General features: G+C 50.7%; 1 protein-coding gene across 8 annotated transcripts in view; it reads left to right on the forward strand.

The window, feature by feature from the left end:
- LOC145515191 (liprin-alpha-1-like) overlaps positions 1–15,366 on the forward strand; it is a 61,473-nt gene that overhangs the window by 7,003 nt on the left and 39,104 nt on the right. For 2 of the 8 annotated variants that reach the window (XM_081514994.1, XM_081514984.1), the window contains one exon: positions 8,358–8,412. The exons of 4 other annotated variants lie outside the window; for them this stretch is intronic. Coding sequence is in view for 2 of the 4 variants with exons in the window: in XM_081514946.1 (XP_081371072.1) it covers positions 14,386–14,502 (117 nt within the window). In the remaining 2 variants the exon portion in view is untranslated. Of the gene's footprint in view, positions 1–8,357; positions 8,413–14,061; positions 14,503–15,366 lie in introns of those variants that run through there. 2 more of the 8 variants (XM_081514946.1, XM_081514947.1) reach the window with 1 other exon arrangement.

A 15,366-nucleotide genomic window follows, 5' to 3' on the forward strand; every position in this document is an offset into this window, starting at 1 on the left:
GTGGATGTTGTTTTCTGGAAAGCAAGAGAGGAGCTGCCTACTGGAGGATGGGAGCTGCCTCCATACCAGACTCCAGGACGCAGGGTCAGGCGGTGAGGGTACCTGAGCTCCCAGGGAGACTCAGACCCCGCCCAGCCCCTCTGAGGCCACATGTGCGGGTCCAGACCCAGCCTGGCCACTTCCTGGGGGCGAGCAGCCTCGGGCAAGTGGCTTCCCCACGCTGGACCTCAGTTTTTCCATCTGTAGAATGGAGGTGATGGCAGGTCCTCCCTGCCGGGGGGTGGGCAGAGTTGCAATGGACACAGGACAGGGCAGAGAGGCGTGTTTCTTGCAGTTTGCAGCTGAGGCCTTGTGGGCATGAGCTGATGTCCGAGACAGTTCCCAGACTTGGCTAAGTTTGGTAATGAGCATGGAGTAGTGGGGGCTGGGGTCCCTCCTCATAGCCTGGACATTGGGGTGGGCGTTCTCAACTTTGAGGCACCTGAGGTCTAATTTCAACAACGCCGTATGTAAGGATAATGCAACAACAGATGTTCTCAGGGACTTGTCAGCCTGGACGCAAACCCCCATCCCCAGTCCACCTTGTGTGGGCATCCTGACCCAGCTTGTAATGCAGGGGTCAGGTCCCTTTACCGAGGGAGGGAACTGAGGCTCTGAGAGGTGGGGCAAGGAGATCAAGGCCACTGGGCCTGACAGGGGCAGAGGCAGCACTTCAACCTGGGTCCTCGGTCTTCATGTCAGACTCTTTGCCCTGAACCGTGAGAACTGGACTATAGAGAGGGGGCTGAGCGCCAAAGAATTGATGCTTTTGAACTGTGGTGTTGGAGAAGACTCTTGGGAGTCCCTTGAACTTCAAGGACATCAAACCAGTCAATCCTAGAGGAAATCAACCCTGAATATACATTTGAAGGACTGATGCCGAAGATGAAGCTCCAATACTTTGGCCAACTGTTGTGATGAGCTGACTCACTGGAAAAGACCCTGATGCTGGGAAAGATTGAGGGCTGGAGGAAAAGGGGGCGTGAGAGGATGAGATGGTTGGATGGCATCACTGAGTCCATGGACATGAGTTTGAGTAAGCTCTGGGAGATGGTGAAGGACAGGGAAGCCTGGTGTGTTGCAGTCCATGGGGTCTCAAAGAGTTGGACGTGACTTAGTGACTGAACAACAACAAAATGTGGTCTTCGGGGCCCATTTCACTCCTGCCCCCAGGCTTATTGCCTATGCCATGAGCCTCTCCTACAGTGAGGTGTCAGGGGCCATTGTCTAGTCCCAAAGCTATTCATATCTCTATTCATAATTCCACCATTACACATTCATTTCTTTGGCTGTAAAGTTTTTATGCCTCTGGAGTCTTAAGTGCTGAGGCTTTTATACACCCCACCTGGCTTCCTTTGGGCCTGTCTTGGTTTTGTGGAAGCATACTTGTTATAAACTGAAGAAGGAAATGGCAAAGTTATAAAGTGAATTCTGGATATGTTTTAAGAGTCTTGTCTTTAAAGTTCCCCAGGGACGGCTCTGCCCAGGTCCCAGGTAGTCAGGCTGAAATCTGTGCCCCTCTGGTTGCGGTTCTGACGTCCTCCCATGTCTCTAGGCAGGTTGTGTACCAGAGTCAGCTCTTTCTGGCATATCGGGAATTCTGCCAGCCAGGTGTTAACCCTTTGGTACATGAATCAGGCCACGGTGGGAGTATTTACACCGTGGAAATTGGCAAATGATGCAGCTACAGATCAGGGTTGGTTTTTTTCATGGAGAGCAGGGGTTTGGGCAGGGGACTGCATACGTTATCAGCATGCCCCTGCTCTGTGCCCACATGTCTCCTTTTCCTGATGAGGTCAAGTGCCTTCAAACGTGTCTGTTGTATTTTTGCTTCTCGTTATGACACTTTTTTATTTCTGCACGTTGTGTTTGGTTCTTTTCCAAGTTGGCTGTGTCATTTTCTTTAATGGGTTTCTGTCCTTTGCAGGACCTTTCTATCTTGAGGTTTATTTCTCTAAACGAGGTGAGCTTAGCTTATTTATTAGATTTATTATCCATCTAATCCTCTCAGAATCCCAAAGCTGAGGGGGTCACTTCTGCTGGTTCTCCCCCAGCTGTCTTTCATCCTGGTGGGCCTGGAGCTCTTCCCTACTAGCCACCACCCTTCCATAACCCGTGGGGCAGTTCCCAAATCTGAGAAGAAGGTGCCCTTATCCAGAAAGACTTGGCACTTGCATTCTCCACTCATCCGAGGGCGTTATGGATAGGATCACCTTTATCCAAGGTCACGGGCTGACGTGCCTGGACCCACTGGGTTCCTCACCCTCTCCTTCTCCTGCTCAGCACCAGCACTACCTTCCTTGTAATTCCCGGGGCTGGAGGAGGGAGGCCCTTTCTGGGTCACCTGAAAGTGTCATCTCCTGGGAGTCCAGGTCGATGGGGAGGGAGGGGTCTTCTGTTAGACTCCTCATCTTGGGCAGTTGCTCCTTTGGGTCTCCTCAGGTCTTCAGCAACTTTAAGGCGTGACACTGTTTTTTATTTATTGTTTTCCATGAGAGGGTAGATCTGAGTAACCTACCCACCCATCATCAAAGCAGGCCTGTGAATGAATACAGGTCTTTTATTCCATCAACAAGCCAGGCCTTGGGAGCCAGACAGGATGCTGAGAGCTGAGGGGTAAATCCGCCCCAGCCAGTCCTGCAGCCCCAGCTCCCTCAGAGACCACGTTCTGGGTCCAGGCTCACTGGAGACAGTCGAGGATACCATGTCCAGGATGTGTAGAGGGCATGCTTATGCCAGCGCCCGTGTGATTGCGCCCAAGTGACCACAGCTGCTCCTCCCGGGCGGTGCAGACGTGGTCAGCAGGAATCACGGTGCAGAAATGCCTCCCTACAGACCCTTGCCCAGGGACTGAGAACTCTCCTGTCCCCTCCGGGAGCCATCCAGGTGGAGGGTGGGCGTGAGGAAGTCAGAGTCAGCCCCCAGTGGCGGTCCCAGCCTGCCTTCTCATCCACGAGTATTAAAGTGAACCCGAGGACACTGCCAGAGGTCAGGGAAGGACCACGGGAGCATCCTTGGCCAGCACACAGTAGGAGCTCAGCAGGACTGTCCCCCTGGCCCCGCTGGATCACTCAGCAAATATCATCAAGCCAGGCTCCCGTGAGATGACACGTTCAGGTGACCCAGAAAGGGCCGCTGTCTTCCAACTCCGGTCCTGGCTCTGATCAGGAGAAGGAGGGGATGAGGCCTACCCTGTGCCAGACGCTCTCCTTCCCGGGGGGCACGTCGGTCACCTAAGCAGACAGACCCAGCTTGGAACCAGCCTTCTAGCTCACACCCACACGGGACCCCGGTGCCGACAGGAAGAGCAGGCAGGCCCCAGGGCTGCCAAGAATGTACCCGGTCATTAGGGACTGACCAGGCATCACATGCCCTGAATAAATTCGAGGAGAACACGACCTCTCCCACAGAGCGGCCCTGGCATCAGAGGCCTTCCAAGTGGTGGTGGTATCCTTGGAGCTGAGGAAGCGAGGGCACAGAGAGGGGGAAGTTGACCAGGCCCCTGTGGTGATCAGAAGTCTGGCCCAGGCCTCCCACCAGGGCTCTGGGGCTTCCTGGCCCAGCGGTGCTCAGGAGCCGTCCTGTATGTGCCTTCCGTGTACACATGCTCCCCACAGCTCCTGCTGGACCGTGAGCTGGGAAGGGGTGCACACACAGGATGCCGTGGAGGCGCCCCCACCACCCTTGGGCCTGAGACTCGGCACCCCTAATTCCCTGATGCCAGTGACGGGGCCATCTGAGGTGGGCAGTGGCTGTGGAGTCAGGGTGGGCTGGGGAGGTGTGCTGCTCGGAAGCCCTCTGGGGGCAGCTAGGGACCCCACGCTCAGCCTCGCTGAGGCCAACCTTCCAACAACCTCAGAGCCTGCCCTTCAGCAGAGACGGGTGAGCGTGACATACAACCCGCAGGCTCAGGCAGCCGTGGGGATGAAGAGGCGGCCGCTGGCGTCCTCGACCACCAGGAATCCCCCACGGGGACGTTTTTGCTTGTTCTGTGATTCCCTTCTTCCTTCTAAAAGGAAAGTGCCAGGAGTGACTGTGATGAGGTGTCTGTTCCTGTGAGTTGAGCCAGGAGCAGAGGTTTAACCCCATCCAGTCTGTGCTGGGCGAGCCTCCCCCCTCCCCTCTGCCACGTTGGACGGCACAGTCCTGGTCATGCCTTGGGCCTTCTTGGCTTTTTAGCAACTTTAAGGTGTGACATTTGTTTTCCTATTTCTTGTCTTTGTCCAGCATTTGGGGGCAGTCCATTGCAAGGGCCCTGACCCTGTCCCCTCCCCGAGCCCCTTGGCCCTCCCCACGCCCACGCCAAGGCTCGAGGCCCCTGCGGTTCTGTGGCCTCCAGACTCCCCACCCGAGGGGCCATTCCGGACAGAAGCCACCACTCTGGGGCATCCAGCTGGGGCAGGGGACCACTGTCTCTCGGTTTCTTCCCACCGGGAGCAGACTGCTGTCAGGCTGGGCGCCAGGGTTTACAACATCCTATATGTGTAAGAACGAGAACATCCCATATATCCAATGAGTCCCACGACCCTTTCCCGATCCTGCCAGTTGTTTTTCTGGGAGGGACCCTGTTGCTCACGTAAACGGCGGAGCTTGTTTTCCCAGGGATGCTGGCCTGGGCACTGCTTCTTGACCACCGTCGAGAGAAATCTCCACAGACTCGGCGGAATATATTTTGGGTCTTTGCATGTGGCTGAGCAGAGCGCAAGGAAATAAACCTGGGCTGTAACAGGAAAGACGGGGTTGGCCGTATGGGGCCATCCACGGTCACTCCCAGTGCCCCATGTGGTCAACCCCACGCCCGGGAGCCTCCAGGGTAGAGGCATTGCTGCCTCTTGGGTCTCGGTGCCCCAGGGCTTCCTAGGGTAAGGGAAGCGGCCTCCAGCTTCTTTGCAAAGAGAGTCTGCAGGGGCGGTCTTAGCGGCCTCAAGGTCGTGGAGAGGCGGCATAGCCCCAGCCAGGGGGTTGGGCGGGGGTTCTGAGAGCACCAAGAACTCCCCCCAACTGTGAAGCAAGTCCCATATGGCAACGATTTGCAGAGGAGCAAAAGCTGGACTCAGAGAGGCTGAGTCACTCGCCAGAGACAACACAGCAGCCAGCAGACCAGGACTCCGACCCAAGTCGCTTAAACCATGGCTCCCTCCTGTGCCCATCTGACCTGCCGCTTGAGGGCAGCAGGAAGATCTGGGCTCCCCTGGCCCGAGCCCCTGGGCCTGCCTCCCCTCATCCGTGCTGGGATGTGTTCATTCCCAAACCTATGCGCTGTGTCTGCCAGCCCTGGACCGTCATGTCAGGCTCTAGGCTCCCTGCAGGTGAGCCCCACGCCCACCAGCACACCTCCGAGCCCTGCCCATCTAGTCCCTGTGCCCGAGTGTCCTGATCCTTACTGTCTTCTTGAGGCAGCCCCAGGACTGAGGTCCTGGAGCCCTGCTTCTTCGATGCTCCCTGCACCAAGCCCAGTGAGGCTCTGCCCTGTGGCTTCATGACAAATATGGTGGGCTGAGTGGTGGCCCCGAAAGCCGTCCATCCTTCTGCAGCCTGCAAAGCTGACCTTATTCCGATGAAAGGTCTTGGCAGATAGAAGTTACTGATCTCTGCACCAGATCACCCGGGATGCATGTAGACCCTAAATCCAATGACGGGTGTCCTTGGAAGAGAAGAGGGGGTGATCTGAAGCACAGAGCCACACAGGGGAGGTTTGTGCAGATGGACACAGAGGTCGGGGTATGTGGCCACAAGCCCAGGGAGGCCTAGGGTCCCCCAAGGGCTGGACCAGGCCAGAGGGACCCTCCCCTGGAGCCTCTGGAGGGAGCTCAGCCCTGCCCACACCTTGATCACAGGTTTCTGACTCCGGAACTGGGGGAGAATGAATTTGTGTTAAAGCTGTCCAGTCTGTGGCCAGTGGCTGCAGCCGCCCCTGGACACTGAGAGTGAACTTGCCGGCTCCAAGGTGAGAACAGTGGCAGGACCCGCCCCCCACCCCCCTCCTCCACACACAACCTTGTCATGCGATTAAAAGAGTTAACACGCCCAGATGCCTGAATCAGGGACTGACACTTGGATCTCAGCCCCATTCACCTCCTCCTCCTCGTCATCATCACTGTCATTGTTAGGGGCCCTCATCCACTCGCTCAGTGGACACGCAGTGCTCCTGCACGGCCCCGATGTGGGCAGTGAGGCCAGCGAGCTGGGAGGCTCCTCACAGGACTCACCCTGCCTGCTGGGGCACACGGACAAGGCCTGTGCAGTGACACGGAGGCCCCGGGAGAGGATGGACCCTCCAGTCGTGGGAGGCACAAGGGCCTCAGCATCAGAGGTGGAGGGGTGAGCGGAGTTCATCCAGAGGGCTGCAGCCCTTCACTCAAAGTGGGGGAAGAGCCTCACATGGTACCCGGTGCCCGGGAGCCTCCCCTTGCCCTGGCGGGCTGAGGGCACAGCCATGGATGACCAGGAGTCTGCATCTCACTAGGGGCCGAGGCTGGCACTGAGTGAATCCTCAGGATTTTTTCTTAAAAACCATCCTAAGTGAGTTCGGCTCCATTGCTTTTTGCCAAAAATCTACAATGATCCCAAGAACTTTGTATACTCCAAGGGTGGTGACTGGACGTGGAGCCCAGCACAGACCCAAGTCAGCCCTTCCCTGAGTCCCACGGGCTGGCCACACCATCCCCCTTGCGTGGCCTGGCTTTCTTCTGCCAGGATCCCCAGAATGGTGGAAAGGCAAGTGTGGCCTCAAGCTGGGGGGCCCAGCGTGGGCTGCAAGCCCCTGAGGGTCCCCTTGGGAAGTCTGGTGGGCCAAAGTCCCCATTGCTGTTGGGCAGCTCTGTCTTGGGGAATGTCATGTTTCTTTGCTTTTTGTTGTGATGCGGCACCCCAGTTATCTCGGGGTGATTGGGAAGTCTGCTGGTGTTACATGCGCCCGCCTTAGATGGGGAAATATTATTGATGCATTGACGCTGCTCACTCGATACTGGGACTCTGTTAAACACAAATGGCAGGGGGAACAGAGAAAAACAGAAAAAGAAAAATAGAGAGTTGCTGGGTTGCTTCAGGTCTCACCTGTGATTAAGAGTGTATACAGCCTGCACGTGAACCTGGGTCCCCACGCCTGCCAGCTACCAGGTGCCAGGCCCTGATTTTAGACACCCCAGTTTCACTAAGGAGTCATTGACAGATACAGTTTGTGTGTATTTCAAGTCTACATTGTGATGACTTGATGCCCATAGATGTCATGGAATGATTGCCCAACATTCGCATCGTCTCACACAGTTAAGTCTGTTTGTGTGTGTGTGTGTGTGTGTGTGTGTGTGTGTGTGTGTGTGTCTGTGTGTGTCTTTAATGTCGTTCTTACAATCCGTGAACAGGGTATATATAGCTCTTCATTTTTTTAGATCTTCTTTAATTTATCTTAGAAGTTTATAGTTGCTGTATGTCTTGTACATGTTCAATTAGATATCTTGATATTTTTCAGTGCCATTATAAATTCCTAATAGATAGAGATAGAATTGACTTTTCTATATTCACTTGCTGAATCCATGTATTTCAAATAATTCTTCTTGTATTTTTTTTTTATGTATACACAATTATATCTGCAAATAAGTGCTTTTTTTCCCCTTTCCATGCCAAGGGAAAGGCACTGTGATAACCCTTTTCTTTTTCTTGCCTTATTGTACTGACTAGGATCTCCCATACAGTGGTGAACAGAAGGAGTGAGAATAAGTATCCTTGTCTCTTTCCCATTATCAGAGGAAAAGCTTTCAGTATTTCACCATCACATATGATATTAGCTTTTTTGTAGATATTTTTCTCAAAATATGTAAATTCTCCTCTGTTAGTTTGCTAAGAGTTTTTTCTTAGTCATGCACTAAAATTATGACATTAAACTTTCTTAAGTTTATTTTCTGCAGATTTTGAAACAGTCAGGTGAGTTTTCTTTTATATGGTGATTTCACTTTTAAAAAATTTTGTGATTCTAAAACAATCCCTGATCTCGATGTATTCTCCTTTTGTTGGACTTTATTTGTTGGTGTTTTATTTAGGATTATTTCATCTATACTCAGAGGCTATAGTTTTACTTTCTTGTGCTTCTTTTCCTTATTGATCTTAGTATCAAGGTTATGCTAGTCTTATAAAACAAGGTGGAGAGTGTTCCTTGTTTACCCTGAGAGTTCCTGTGAGATGGCTGTTTTCTTCCCTAGATTTTTGGAAGAATTGATTGGCAAAACCAGTTGGTTTCATTGTGGGGAGGCTTTTAATTTCAGATTTAATTTTTTTCATGCAAATAAAATTCTGATTTTGTATGTCTTCTTGGGTCTATTTAGGTAAAGCATTTTCCCGCTGCTAGGAATTTACTGAGGCCACCAGACTCTCCAATTAGTAAGTGAACCATGGTTCATAATATCTTCTTTATCTGCAAGATGTGTTGTCTCCCTTTTTAAAAATCCTTGATACTGGTGATTTGTGCTTTGTCTCTTTTTCTCAATCAGTCTCTCTAGGGGGTTACCAGTTTTATCAGTCCTTTGAAAGAGCCAACTTTTGGCTTTGTTTTGAAAAAATTTCAGATTTGCTTTCTGTTTCCTTATTTTCTGCTCCTTTTTCTTCCATATGCCCTGTGTTTTGTTTGCTATGCTTTTTTTTTCTGGTTTCTTGGGATAGAGGCTTAATTGATTTTTAGCCTTCCTTCTTTTCCAGTGTATGTGGTTAAGGCTTGAAGTTACCCTCTAAACACAGTTCGCTGAGTCCCAAAAGTTGGAATAAGCCAGATTTTCATTATCTTTTAGGGAAAATTATTTTCTAATTTTCATTGTGTTTTTTAAAATTATTAATCATGAAATTCTTCAAGAAGTATGTCATTTAACTTTTCAGTGTTTGGGGAGGTTTTTCTAATGGCCCTGTTTTGATTTTTGGCTTAATTCCATGAAGAGCCCCGTCTTAGTCTTTTTGGGCTACTGTTATAAATACCGTAGACTAGCTGATAAACAACAGAAAGTTGTTTCTTTTGGTACTGGAGGCTGGGAAGTCCCAAGATCACCAGCAGGTGCCACGTCTGGTGAGGCCTGTTTCCTGGCTCCTAGACTGCCTGCTTCTTCTCCCTGTCCTTGCAGCACGGGAGCCCATTCCGTCCTGACCTGACCCCCTCCCAGAGTCCCTGCCTCCTAGTATCATCATCACGTGCGGGGTGAAGTTTGAGGGCACATAAACCGTCAGCCCATTGCAATCCCTAACTATACCCTGCATTATTTCTGTCCTTTGAAATAATTTGAGCGTTCCTAATGGCCCAATATATACTCATTTAGTTATATGTTCCTTGGGCTCTTGAAAATATGGATCAGTGGGAATGCAGTGTTCCGTGTGTATCAGTTAGATCAGGTTTGTCAGTCATGTAATTCAGATTCTGGTAGCCAGGTTGAATAAAGCAGAAGTAGGTGAAATTACCTGTAATATATTTTATTTAACACACCCAAAATATTATCATTTCAGTGTGTAATCAACATGATAAAACCTAATGAAATATTTCACTTTTTTTTTTTAATGCTAAGTCTTTAAAATCCAGTGTGTGTTTCATGTTTGCAACATGTCTCATTGTAGACCCAGCCACATTTCAGGTACTTCATGGCTGCAGGTGACTACGCACCAGGGAGCCCAGTTCCACGAGGGACGTGTCTTTAACGTCTCCCACTGTGATGATGAACTTGGCTGTTACTCCTTTTCTATTTCTGTCAGTTTTTATGGATTGATATTTTGAGGTTATGTTATTAGGTACATTGAGATTTAGAATCCTCATCTTCTTGCTAGACTGAACTTGTACCAGTATGAGATGCTCCTTTTTATCGCTAGTAATGCTTCTTACTTTAGGCACTATTTGACAGTGATATTGCCACATCAGTTTTCTGTCCTTGTTTGCCTGGATATCTTTTACTTTCACCTGTCTGTGGTCTTCCATCTTAACATGTACCTCTGTGAATAGTGTATAGTTTTAATTGTAATCAGTTTGACACTGTATCTTTTAATGAGATAATTTGCTCTATTTATAATTTTGATATTTCAGTGTGTAGATACCATGTTACTGTTTGTTTTCTGTTTGTCCCACCTATTCTGTGTTCTTTTCCTCTTGCCTTCTTTTAGAAGTATGAAGTGTTTTTCTAGTTCTGTACTCCTCTGTCAGGTTGTTGGGTGTACATTCGCAGATACAGCATGTGTTTTACATTTAAGCCTAACTTTTACTGCCTGCCTGACATGACTGTTTCCTCCTTGTCACTGTTACACTTATAATTTTAGATATATTTTTGGCATTATCATCACTGTTTTGTAGAGTTAATATTTACCCTCACAGTTACCTCATTGTTGGTCTTTACTTGTTTTGTATATTTCCATCAGAGACTACTTTTCCTTTTCCCAAAGAACTGCCTTAATATTTTTTTAGTTCATGTCTGTGGCTGATGCGTTGTCTCATTTTCATTTGCCCTAAAAGTCTTTATTTTGCTTTCACTTTCAAAGAGTGTTTTTGTTGGGTATAGAATTCCAGGTTGGTGGTTATTTGTTCTCCAGCATTTTACAGATGCCAGTCCATTATCTTCTGACTTCCTTGTTCTTGAAGTCAGCTCTCAGTGTTGCTGTGCCATTAAAAGCCTCTGAGCACTTGAACATTTTCTTCTTGCCTTAGGCACCCGCAGAGCTGCTGAAACCAACGTGTGGTTTTCATTTCTGAGTCAACGGTCTGATTCTTGAACCAACTCTTGCCACTGTCCCTGTGCGTCATTTCAGACGCTCAGTGTCTGTCCCGTTGTGACCCCATGGACTGCTGCGCGCCAGGCTTCTCTGTCCATCACCACTCCCGGAGCTTGCTCAAGCTCATGTCCATCGAGTCACTGATGTCATCCAACCATCTCATTCTCTGTCAACCCCTTCTCCTCCTGCCTTCAATCTTCCCCAGCATCAGATTCTTTTCCAATGAGTCAGTTCTTCGCATCAGGTGGCCACAGTATTGGAGCTTCAGCATCAGTCTTTCCAATGAATATTCAGGACTGATTTGCTTTAGGATTGACTGGTTGGATCTCCTTGCAGTCCACGGGGCTGTCAAGAGTCTTCTCCAACACCACAGTTCAGACGCATCGATTCTTCGGCATTCAGCCTTCTTCATGGGCCAACTCTCACACCCATACATGACTACCTGAATAAGCATAGCTTTGACTAAATGAACCTTTGTCGGCAAAGTAATGTCTCTGCTTTTGAATATGCTGTCTAGGTTTGTCCTAGCTTTCCTTCCAAGGAGCAAGCGTCTTTGAATTTCACCATCTGTCTTAATTTTGGAGCCCCAGAAAATAAAGTCTGTCGCTGTTTCCATTGTTTCCCCATTTATGTGCCATGAAGGGATGGGGCCGGATGCCATGATCTTCATTTTTTGAATGTTGAGTTTTATGCCAGCATTTTCACTCTCCTCTTTCACTTTCACTAAGAGGCTCTTTAGTTTCAACCCCTGTAGGCATTTCTCATTCCCCTTTCTGTCTTTTCCCCACCATGAGGGGCCCCCTTTATAGATTTTAACAACATAGTTTAACAACGGGCTCCTTCAATATATTCTATACTTTTCCCCCTCTTATATATATATTTTAAACCGATCCATCCTTCAGTTTACTGATCCTCTCTTAGCTACGTCCAATTTGATGTTAAGCCCAGAGACTGAGTTTTTAAATTCAGTCACTGTTATTTTAAAGTTCTAGAATCGGTTTTGATTCTCAGAAATTTTTCCTTTTGTCAAGTATATTTTTGAACAGGTGAAGTTTGCATCTGATACCTCTAGCATACCTCTGATATGCTGATATACATCTGATACCTCTGGAGCTGTTTCAGTTCTTTTTCTCTTGGTTCTGTTTGTTGTTACACCCCTTTTTGCTTTTTTGGTTGCAGGTTGGACATGATGTATGGAAAACCCTAGAGGTTCTGAGTGATGCTGTCTTCAGAGTTTCCTCTGACGCAGACCTCCAGTGGGGACAGAGCTCTCTGTTCACTCGGGGCCTGAGTGACTTGAGACTGTGGGGTCCTTGTAAGCTCAGTCTCAGCAGCCTTCACCCACTTCCCCCCCAACCCCAGGGAGGAGCCCTCCAGCATCTCCGTCTGGAAGCCTGGGGTCCCTCCCAGGGCCGCTCCTTTTCGGCAGGTCCTGAAGCCCACCGTATGTTTCCTGAGCGCCACGAGGTGATTGATATTCAGCGCTCAGCCGGTGTGGGCCGAGTGTTGGATACATTTTCTGTGCCTCCCTTTTCTTGGGGAGGTTGGTCTCTAACATCCAGACTGAATTGTCAGGCCTGTGCTTGAGCTTTTGTCTTCCCAGCCCAAGGAACCATCCAGAGCTCTGTTAGCCAGTCCCCTCCGCTTGACTTTTTCCCTGCCTTTTCCTCCCAAAGTCAGCTTTGTTCCGATGCCCCAAGGGAAGGAGCAGCCCTCTCAGCCTCTGGCTCCCTCCCTGGGCTTCCCTTTTGTTTGAGATCTTGGATTGTGGCTGCCTAAGGACCTCTTTTCAAATGTATTTAGCTTTCCTAGCTCTTGGTAGGCTGACCTATAAGCTGCTTGTGTCTGTAACTGGAAGTAGGGAAGCCCTGGGTGCCTCTCTGTAACTGGAAGTGGGGAAGCCCTGGGTGCCTTCTCTCATCTGAAGCCACATGTAAAAGTCACAGTAATTCTATTGATCATCTTTATTTGATACCAGAGAAAACATGAACCAGGAGTCCCTGCTTAGTACCCACGGTTGTGTTTCTGAGCAGAATCCCCAGCTTGCCCGGGCTGTTTCAGTGCCACTTGAACTTGGGAAGAAGGTGGAGCAAGTGGCCCATTCGGCCTGGGGGCAGAGCAGCTGGTCTCCCCTCTTCCTCTGCCCTTGCCGGCCCAGGGCAGGCCTTGTGATGACCGGCTGGTGGTGGAGGAGAAGGCTGAGAAGGGAGAGGTTACGTGACCTATATTCTGGGACGTGGTCACATGCAGGTTTACTTTTTCAGTTTGAAAAAAATGACTGCTTTCAGTCTTCCCTCCAGTTTCACGTTAAGGTTGACAATGAAGATTTTATTCTTAAATTTGAGCACAGTGATTTTACAGTCTTTTTGAAAGCAACAGTAGAGGTTTCAAAAAGACATCTCAGAAAAACTCCAGTAGATAAAGCCAAAAAACCAGAATGTGTTCAGGGTGAACTGCGGGGGGGACCCCAAACGGTACTGTGTCTCTCCCAGAGTCTGTAATTGCTGAGATGGGTGGATATAGGACCCCAAGCACCCTCGGGACTGAGGTCCTCAAGTGACAGCAGAGGTCCCGGCTGAGCAGGGGCAGTGTGGCCTGTGCCCTGGTGAGTGGAGAGCCGGGAGGGTGGGAGTGGAGCGGGGAGAGGGGGTGGGGGACTCGGGGGTTGAGGGAGGGGCAGCAGCTGGCGGGGTCTGGGAGGCGCTGGCTGTCGAGCCTCGAGGCAGGGACACCCCTGAACCTCCACTGTGCAGCCCCCACGGGGAAGAGTTGTCTGGCCGCCCAGGGTAGGAGTTAAGAGGGTGAGTTCGCAGCAGGTTGAATGAACCCCTGTACCCACTGCGGGTTCATTTTAAGTGCCTGGAGCGAGGTTGGTCAAGCCCTTGCTGAGCTCGATTGAGGGAGTCAGTCAGGGAGGACCGAGCTCAGGGTGAGAGTGAGGGGGAGCTAGTGCGGTGAGTCCTCCTCACCTGGGCGGGTTCTGGGGACGCCCTTGAGTTCAGGGGTGCCCTTTCATTAGCCTCACTGGAGGCTTGTTTTGGGGCTGGAGGGAGTAGAAGCCCACTTAGAAGACATGCTCATTCCTACTGGTAGTGGTTTCTGAAGGAGTTTATACTGTTCGGTTCGACTGTGAACCAGTACCTTGCAGGGTCATGTTTGATGGTGGGCCTGAGCCGTGGGCACAGCCTTCCTTCTCCCCAGACCACACTCAACTGCTGTCTTTTTGGCAGCCCCTCCCCCATCTCTGCACTCTTGAGGGTGGGCCTGAGCCCAGCCCCTCGTTACCATGGAGCCCCTTGTGACTGAGTGGGTTCCGGGTTCCAGGCTCCTGGGAGACGTGCTGGAGGCAGAGCCTTCGTGTCATTTCTTCTTGAGACACCGGTGCTGGTGGACATAGTGTGAGAACAGTGGTCATAGTGTGAGAGCGGTGTGCATGAGAGTGGTGTGTGAGAGCAGTGTGTGAGAGAGGGGTGTGTGAGAGTGGTGTGTGTGAGAGCGGTGGTCATAGTGTGAATAGCGGTGGTTGTAGTGTGAATAGTGGTGGTGATAGCTCAGGCACTCAGGTATCTGACAGCGAACCAGCAGTTGCCCCCGAGTGGGGGGCTGCCCCCATCCGCGAGGATGGGTCGCAGAAAGGCCCATCTCTGGGCACTTTTTCAGTGCTGCAACCCCAAGGCAAAGGCCAAGACGAGGAAGAACTTGGCCTCGGCCCAAGTCCTGGAAGCAGAGCGGCATGAGGTGAGAGCAGCCGGGGGCTGGGCCCGTCGGATTGGCCCTCTCCCGGAGAAGTGCTGGGGTTCTGTTTCATTTTGTTAGCATGGTTGTGGGCCCTGCTGGCCAGGGCATTTTGGCCTTCGTGGGCAGGATTGACGCCAGCAGGTTTACCTTGTAAGAGATTGTGCAGGTGCTGTGTGGAGGATGGGCGGGGGCCCCACAAGAAGGGAAACACTGGCTGGAGGAGTCTCTGGGGCATGTGGATTGAGCTAGAGAGTCCATCCTTGAAGCAGAAATGGTAAGGCCCTTGACGTCTCCCATCTTACAAAGCACAGAACAGTGTGTCCAGTATCTTAATGACGGGTACCTACTGCTTACATGTATAACATACACCCTCATAGCTTCACATGTCTACTAGATGCCTCTTGCAGGTGTTGGGCACTGTTTATTGAATGACTGGGTGACTTCAGTGGAGCCAGGCTAACAGATGGCCTTGGGGTGCCATCAGCCTTTTTCCCAGAGGAACACTCCAAAGCCTGGTGGCCTTGTAGACCTCACCTTTTTTCTTCACTCTCCCCAGTGGTTCTAGGTCACTTGTCTGTGTGTCGTTTAAGAATCTCTTTATCCACTTTGTTGTTAGGATTTATGTTTAGGAAGGTTTCTCAGACATCCCTGGGTCTTGAGAAGGCAGGCCTGGATTCCGGGTTCTCCCCTGCCGCGTGCCTGCCAGGTCGAGGTGGAGGCTGAAGGCCGGTCTGAGTTGTGGTGGTCTGTGTGATCTTGGGGTCAGCAGACCCCCTCTTCTTCGGAGGGGCAAGGAGATCCTTTGTGTGGAGCCTGGAGAGACTTGACAGGGTCAGTCTTCAGCGTCTCGCTCTCTCTTTGATT

The sequence above is a fragment of the Giraffa tippelskirchi genome, chromosome 1, assembly GCF_054371585.1.
Source record: "Giraffa tippelskirchi isolate mGirTip1 chromosome 1, T2T-mGirTip1v1.2.pri, whole genome shotgun sequence".
Classification (NCBI taxonomy): Eukaryota; Metazoa; Chordata; class Mammalia; order Artiodactyla; family Giraffidae; genus Giraffa; species Giraffa tippelskirchi.